This window comes from Astatotilapia calliptera, chromosome 17 (assembly GCF_964374335.1).
Source record: "Astatotilapia calliptera chromosome 17, fAstCal68.1, whole genome shotgun sequence".
In the NCBI taxonomy this organism is placed as follows: domain Eukaryota; kingdom Metazoa; phylum Chordata; class Actinopteri; order Cichliformes; family Cichlidae; genus Astatotilapia; species Astatotilapia calliptera.
Window position 1 is genome coordinate 28,482,712 of NC_137438.1, and position 8,566 is coordinate 28,491,277.

At 37.9% G+C, this 8,566-nt stretch overlaps 1 protein-coding gene and 1 long non-coding RNA gene across 2 annotated transcripts; one reads left to right on the forward strand and one right to left on the reverse strand.

Moving 5' to 3' along the window:
- Positions 1 to 377: 377 nt before the first annotated feature.
- On the forward strand, positions 378 to 3,385 carry LOC145421479 (uncharacterized). Its single transcript, XR_013902848.1, has 3 exons — positions 378 to 655; positions 742 to 964; positions 1,049 to 3,385. It is a non-coding gene; the product is annotated as an uncharacterized LOC145421479 (long non-coding RNA).
- Positions 3,386 to 3,670: 285 nt separating this feature from the next.
- Positions 3,671 to 8,202, reverse strand: LOC113030538 (uncharacterized). The gene is made up of 5 exons (XM_080291801.1): positions 7,767 to 8,202; positions 5,828 to 6,287; positions 5,052 to 5,120; positions 4,738 to 4,884; positions 3,671 to 4,081 (listed from the first exon to the last, which is right to left on the reverse strand). The coding sequence occupies exons 1-5, from the start codon at positions 7,844 to 7,846 to the stop codon at positions 3,863 to 3,865; spliced, it is 975 nt and encodes a 324-aa protein (XP_080147927.1). The 5' UTR covers positions 7,847 to 8,202; the 3' UTR covers positions 3,671 to 3,862.
- Positions 8,203 to 8,566: the final 364 nt, after the last annotated feature.

Genomic DNA, 8,566 nt, shown 5'->3' on the forward strand with positions numbered 1-8,566 from the left:
GTTTCCTTTGTGGGAAAACCTTCAAACTTCACCATCCTCAGCTGAAACAACAACATCTTAACACCATCTTCATGAACTGCTGAGCCAAACCTGATCCATCAGTGCTGGACTGCACAGATAACTACATGCCACACAGAGACTGCTGTGTTATGAACTGCCATACCAGTATGTCTTCAATGGAGAAGATGACACACCCATCACCTGACCTCCTGCCTGATCTGGAGACCATCATGATGCTGCCACACTACACACCTCTGAGACCATGAATGATGACTCCTACTGAGGAAACTGTATTTCCTGTCAGAGATGCTCAGTGATCCTCAGAGCAGAGAGAGGTATGATTCTTTATCTTTGATAAAAAAAATGTCAGTGTTTTTAATTCAATTAATATATTAAAATCCTGTTTAGTGCATAAATAATTCCACACTCAAATGATTATACTTGTTGACACTTTTTGAGTTTTAATTCACATTACGGATTACAAATCTATGCTTTTTCTACTCTGTCTCTCTGTGCAGGTATTGCTGTCTTTTGAGTTCTTCAGTGTCCCAACTGGGACATTCAAACCTCATTGCAGAGCTCATGTCTTTCCTCACCATCATGTGAGTGTGAGATTGCTCTGGATTCTGGTTATGTGGCCTGCAGCACCTATAAGGTATTTCAACATTGTTCATTGTATAACTTATTTGTAGTTTTTAGGCCTTAACACAAATAAAATGTTCCTTTTTCTGTATTTTTTAGAACAAGCTCGTCCAGTGTGCCTGCATTCCAGCTTCTTAGACTCTACTCAAGTGGACAGAGTATCAGTGTTTGGCCACTCTTACAGACACCAACTTCTGTCAACTCACTGCTACTGATCAGGCACCTCACTCCAGGAAGACAGAGGGCTGCAAGCCTGTCATCGTTTCCAGTGTGACTTTGCATTCTTGGGGTAGCATCAGATTTTTCCCACAAATATTCAACGGTAACACTTATTTTGAGCTTATTTATTAAATCAAAAGGCTTCCATTGTGTAAATTATATTTGATATGTTTTTGTCTTCTTTTAGATTTAGATGCAGTGATCGGATGTGCTGGAGCTTTGTTAACTGCGTGGAAAACATCTGTTTGTGATGGTATTTAAAGTGAGGCTTTAAGGTGACAGTTTCCTTGTGATTTCAGTCCTTTTACTAAACAAAAACATTTTTAATTAACATATTATTTTTTTTAGCAGCACATCATTGTTCAAAGGTAAATAGAGCCACATGTCACACCAACAATGAATTTTTGCCTCTGTTTGTGTCACCAGATTTTACAAACAATATCGGATATATAAAACTGAACTTTGGATTAATGTGCACATATATTGTTTTGTATTTTTGATTGTTGAATAATTATGTTGTAGAAAAACCACAATCTATTTACCCAAACAACGTAACTTGTTTGGGTAAATAGCGAATTACTGTAATTTTAGTCTATAAGTATAGCAACCTGAATTCATACAAACACACAGCTCTAACTCTTGAATTGTAGGCTGCACAATAATGATCATTTGATTACTATGGACATTTAAATCAGAATCTATTGAACCATTACACATATTCTTTATAGAGATTACACAATCTCAAAAAAAGAAAGTGTTTAAGAGGATAAGTAAAGAAAGCTTAAAGTGTGTTTGTATGAATATTGTCTTAGTATGGGGTGTCAGTAAGTACATGAGTATAGAATAGGTGTAACAGTGGTTTTCCACATCTGTGCTTAGACTGCTCTAAAACAGCGGTCCCCAACCCCAGGGCCTCGGACCGGTACCGGTCCGTGAGTCGTTTGGTACCGGGCTGCGAGAGTTGAGGCTCAGGTGTGAAATGTATAGTTTTCAGGATTTTTATCGGTTTTCAGCGTTATTTTGTCATCGTTTTATCATTAACTCGGTTTTCCTGGGTCTTTTCACGTGTGTTATGAATAAATCTTCTTTTTTTCGGTACCGGTACTAGTTTTATTTTGTTGTATTTATTCGCGACACCTTATAGGCCGGTCTGTGAAAATATTGTCGGGCATGAACCGGTCCGTGGCGCAAAAAAGGTTGGGGACCGCTGCTCTAATATATATAGATAATGGGTCAGACATATAGTTTGACCCATTAAGTCTGTTTGAAAAGTTCATGAAGGTCTCATCCAGTGCTATGTGTTTCTGTTTATCATTTTATGAGGTCACACAGCTGACATGAGTCAAAGTAGAACCATAACATTCATGTTAATGATTCTACTGTTTATAGCTTCTTCATGATGACTTTCATCCTGGTCACAGTACTATGTGAAAAGCTGTAAGAGGTAAAGTTAACCCAAATATTATCTGATCATAAGTCACTCTCTAACATTGATTATTTTTCAATATAATTTATTCCCCAACAATGTTCTTTATTTTATCCCTGTTTCTTTAAATATGCACATCAATTGTTCAGCTGTGTGACTCTCCATACCTAAAATATATCACAATGTGAACTTCATTTCAACAGTATTCCTTAGTTTGGTACCATATTCATCATCAAATTAGGAAACTGTAAACTAATTGAAAAAAGAAGCTTTTGAAAATTTTAATGTGGCATTTGAATATGTTGTTTATCCTTGCCACACGGTATGTGCAAAAAACTCCAACAAATCAGAAAACATATTTTGTTTCTCACTTCCCATGTATAAATATATATATATGTATATGTATAAATTTTTAAAATAGCCTGTGAACATAAACATGGCAAACAAGGATATATTCACAATTCCAACGGATGCTTCAATTGTTGGACAGTGGATACTGGACTACCTCACAGAACGCCCACAGTATGTGATGACACAGGGCTGTGTCTCTGATACACTGTCTGCAGTACGGTGGCCTCACAGGGAACTGTGATGGATCTGTTCCTCTTCACCTCCTAGACTGCAGACTTCTCCATCACCTCCCCACGCTGCCACCAACAGAAGTTCTCTGACAACTCTGCCATAGTTGTCATCACCACAGGTCTGTACTGAGTCCACTGGTTTCAGGAGAACCACCTGCTGATCTACACCTATGTACATTACTTTTCTCAGTTTATATATATATACACCCACTTATTGGGAGTTATATGTCTACTTTTTAATGCACAAGTACGATACACAATCTGCAGTTTTCTAATTCTAAATATTCCTAACTATTTAAACATTTTTCAGTATCCTGCTCTGTTTGCACTCGATCTGTACTCAAATTTTAACAACTGTACTGTACTCTGCTTTGGTAACTATTGTCCATGATGTAAATATGTAACAATTGTTTCTGTTCTGTGTCCTGTTCTGTTTGTATATGTGGGGTTTTTTTTTGTGCTGCTGATACAAGCACATTTCCCCTTGTGGGACAATTAAATGATTATTCTAATCTATTCTATTCTAATTGATATCATATTCACCCAGAAATCTCGAGTTCATCATTTTGCCCTACCACAATTATTTGAATTAAAAATTAAAAGAGCAGGAATGTTAAAATCAATAATGGAAGGAATTTGTTGGCTTTTTCAAAAGGTACGAATCAAATATTGTTTATAGACCTGCCCCCTTTATTATCTACAAAATTCAACATTAAGCCTTGATCAGTTCTGTTATTCTTCTTTTTTTAAAAAACATTTTATAGACTTCCAGTGTTCCAAAAATTACAAACAAACACAAATATAAGATTATTATGTAGAATTTTTAATATATAAATACTTAACAGTTTTAGTATTTTCCAGTGTTAACTATAGTAGAGAACTTAACAAAATGTCATTAAAAATTATAAATACTGATAGGAAAAAAAATTCATACTTTTTAAGTTATAAAATACAATCACATTTCTGAACAAAGGAACGGTACGTTTTGTTTAAACTATTCGTATTGATATTTTTGAATATGTACAATATGGTTTCCCTTTATTTTAACTGTGACTTTGATTGCTGCCTCCTCCAGTTCCTTGTCAAAGGGACTCCACAGCTCATTTTGAATGTAAAGGGTCTTTCCATCCTCCAGTAACACCTCCAGGTGGTTTGGCATTTCTGCCGTGGCCACACCAATGATGAGAATTTCAGCTCGCTCCTCGACTTTTGTCTGTTGACACAGCATAGGCACACATTTAGCCCAGAAAACGTTGGGTTTCTTTATCCAACAAGAAAAAAAGAAAACCTATGGTCATCACGTGGTTTCACTAAGTCACCAAGACACATACATACACACATTATGTCTTGATGCATGCTCAATCATCCAGGTAAGTAAATTCCAAAATGCTTAATTATGTTCACCTGGAGAAAAAATACCCAGCACGCCCCTGCGGGCGGTCAATCCTTCAAGCTCGGGTCCTCTACCAGAGGCCTGGGAGCTTGAGGATTCTGCGCAATATCTTAGCTCTTCCCAGGACTGCGCACCACTATGTCCGGTTGGTTAGCCATAGTGGTGCGGGATCTCTGTCCAGAAAAGTGCAGTTCTAGGAACAGCTAAGATACTGCGCAGGACCCACAAGCTCCCAGGCCTCTGGTAGAGGACCCGAGCTTGAAGGATTGACCACCCGCAGGGGCGAGTGGTGAATTTTTCTATCTATCTATCTATCTATCTATCTATCTATCTATCTAGTGTTTGTGTGTGTGTGTGTGCGTACGTGCGTGCGTGTGTGTGTAAGATAATAAAATATATATAATGTTATGTCAAATTTGAAAACATAGTTTTAAACATTTGTTGATAAGACAAACAAAGGTTTAGCTTCTTCATACCTCAATCTTTGTAAATGTTGTACTCTGAAGATGTATGCCATAAGACGACTGTCTATGCTTAACGTGAGAGACGCTGATGTGGTCTCCCACGTTGAAGTTATTGGCAGCTGCCTCCCTCCAGAGGCAGATTGTCATGGCAAAACCATCCTGAAATCACAAACATGACAGAATTAAAGATTCATTAATTAATTAAATGATAACAAGTCCAGTAACTAGAAAAAAAGCTCACAGCCTCATACATTCTGTACCAGCAATGTCAAATTTGTCACATTAGTTTAACCATTTTCAATATAAAACTTAAATTCCATCATTACCTCCTTCAGCTGCAGATTTTTAAGGGGAACGTATTCTTTTCCCGACAGCACCTTCTTTACAGCAGAAACCTGAAAAGTAAATTGAAATTTAATGTCAGTAATAGTCAGTGTAGTTATCTGTGATAGGTTTTTATTTCTTCAGTAATCTGTTTAGATTATGTTATGGTTGTTGTTAAGTATTCTGCCATTTATCTTATCAGAAGCAGTTTTATCTGTATCGGTCATTAGGATGATTTTCATATACTGTGATTATGAAACAGGTTGTAGGAAATCCTTCTATAAACAATACATTTTGCAACTTAGTTTAAGTGACAGCAACATAAATGAAAAGTTTGCCAGTTTCAGGTATATAAAATCTACTTGTTTTCCATTATGTCCAATTCAGGGTACTTTCTGACCATTTCTGTTGTATCTGCTTTTATTTTTATTATAAAGGATATATTTAGATTAAGACTTTTGTGCGAATTTATATACAGAAGTGTATAAAATAATTATTCTGTTTTAAATAAATAATTATTTATCAAGTAGAGACTGTTCATTAAAATCTAGCCCTTACAACACAAATGTACGTAGGCACAATGCAAATTGGCTGCAAAAATGCCAGAAATGCTCTGAGGAAAATATTTTTTAAAAATTGTGCTTAACAATCTTAACAGAATTTAGTCTCTGCTTGACAGCAAAAACCCAAATTATTTTCACTGTAAAAAATACTGGCAATAATGGCTTATTTGGAAACCTAAATCCATGTAAATTCTGATGGAACCACAAATACTTACCTCCACCACCTCCCCTTGAACTGTCATGAGTCCGTCATTTGTGGAGCTCATGTTGAGTGAGGTGAGAGGAGCAAGAGGATGCAGAAGATCCTCTGCTTGTTTTACTAGACCTTCCCTCACACTTAGGGTCGGTGCCCTAAAAAATTGTGTTCTGGGTGTGACACTAATGTTGTAAGGGGGGCCTGTGCCACTGAGTTCATGGCCTCTCATAATAAATGACCCCCCCTGCTGGACTTTAGAGGCATGTGCTTCAAATATTGTGACCTTTGTCACAGTCTGGCCATCGGTGATCGCCGCAATGGTGTTCGTCTTTGTCATCAGGGGTTTTGGTGTTGCATCTTTGAAGTCCCAGCTAATGACTTTTAGCTGGTCACAGGACTTTAAAATTTTTATGTGCAGTGGGGGTGGCCGGAAGTATGGCGTGTCAGGGCGGTTGTTGAGAAGTTTTGTCAAAGCCATTCTGAAAAAAAAGCAACACAAAAAAATATTAAGGGGTTAATACATTTCTATTATAGCAAGGGTCATATAATATGGTAACACGTGTAGCTTTTGTGCAGTCTTTTTACTTTCTGATGTCAAACAAAACTCATAAATACCTTTCTGAGGTTCCTGCTTAAAAATGACAGGCCAAAAACACAGGCCTGTCTAAAAGTTTTTTTTTTTTGATATACAACGTTGGTTTTAAAATAAAGCTGACAGTTCTAAGACTTCTATGAATTAATCTAAATATTACAGCAAAGACAAGTTGGTGAAAGTAATGTTTTTTCTCACCAAATTGTTATTCATTTATTTTTTGTATTTTCTAGCATATAATCTCCTTTGAAAATACTGACAATAAACAAGAAATCATCATATGAAGATTGTCTGTGCAAAGATTGATGCTGCTGAAGTGAAACAGTGAAATTACAGTTCTATTCACAATTTGGTCTGTGGCTTTGAATTTCTAAAGAGCAGAGATGATTTAACTTTATTGAAATGCCTAAATAGTTGGGTTGCGGTCACGTGGTTCTGATGACGTGCGGAGGCAGCGCGATTTTTGAGTGGAGGGCGGAAGTAAACATGGAGGACACTGTGGAGAGTCAGGAGAGCAGCTATTGTGCAACTTTAGACCCCGTTTCTCGGGAGAGATATAAACAGATAGTTAAAAAATATATCGGACGTGATCCGTATTCTTTGAAAATGTCCGAATACACCACAGAAGTAAAGGATTTGCCTACTATCGAGGCTGTGGATATCACCAACTACTTGGTCCTCCAGACTTCTTACTACACTAGGCAGCAAATGAAAGCTTTCAAGAGTCTGGAGGCGTACAATTTTTTTGTCAGCGGGTGGGTCCACAACCTTGGAACAAAACGTCTCCGTGATGGATACAGTTTGGTGTTTGCAAGGGTGAGTGTTTGTTCTTATATTGCTTTTTAAACACGCTAACAGTTAGCGGTAGCGGCTTTAACGTCAACAAACATGCCACATCCTTAGGACTTCGTTAGAGTGACAGTTGTTTGTTTCAAGGTAAACCATTCTCAGCGGTCTAACGAGACACCTCTGAAGACTTGGGTAATTGCAAAGGAGGATGGAGAAGTGATTGCAGCTCATTGCAATTGTATGGCAGGGTTAGTAGCCTATTCTCCACTGTTACTAGGCTCAAATCCGGGCTCTCAGCCGTCTGTTGCATATCCAAAATCGCCTCTGCACATCGATGCTGTTCTGCCTTAAGCTTCATTCTTTTCTCTCGTTTGAGAACTGATTCCGATCTGGGTTTTCGTTCGTAGCCGAGATTGACCGTCGGAGCCCAGTCCTCCGACTCTTCGTCATCCAAAGCACTTGGGCAGCCTATAGTCCCAATCAAGTCAATATTAGACTACTAACTTAAAAGCACTAAGTAAACGAGAATTTAACGACAACCTAATGCTAATAAGTTCGTTTGCAAACATAACATTACCTCTGACGAAGTGGTCGCTGCAGACACGGGCATTGGCAGACTCTGCTCCTCCCGACTGTAAACGTAAATTTAAAATCCATTTTTTCCTACGTTTTTCGGTTAGAATTTTCCATTTTTCTCCTCTTCGTTGGGCTATTTTTGGTACCCTAAAATACCGTTTATCAGTTTCTCTGGTCGACCTACTGGAGCATCCGTAAACACAACAGGACATAGGCATTTTGCGTACTGTCTGTCTGTGATTTTGCGCTTATCTTTTTCACTTCCGACCGCCAGTCAAATTTCGCGCTTTACGTCGACGTCACGTCTACGTCAAATGAAACCTAGCTATTGTTCGTTGTTTCAGTATACATTCTCCCCCCCCCCCCCCCCACACACACACACACACACATAAACGTGGCTCTTTCTATTGGTCCCCTGTGTTAATCATTTGTGCCTCTCTCTATTGGTCCCCTGTGTTAATCATTTGAGCCAATAGAAAGACAGTAATGTACCCTGTTTTCACTTCAGTCTCACCCTCTGTAAGAAAATGGCTTTTTTGACGAGAGGCATTGTGGGAGATGAAGTTATTCAGAATATGGTTTCCATTAGGTTTTTGTTTAACTCTTTTAGCTTAATTCCTATTGGTTATTCAGTTTTTGTATAGCTTAATTGAGAAAGTGCTAGAAAGTGTTGTTGCCAGGGCAGAGTGCCAGCCTTAAGCAAAGTTAGAGACTCACAGCTCAAACTTAACATCTTAAAGTTTATAAAACTGTTATAGATCTTGAAGATTTGTCAAATTCGTTAAGATCTTAATATTTCAT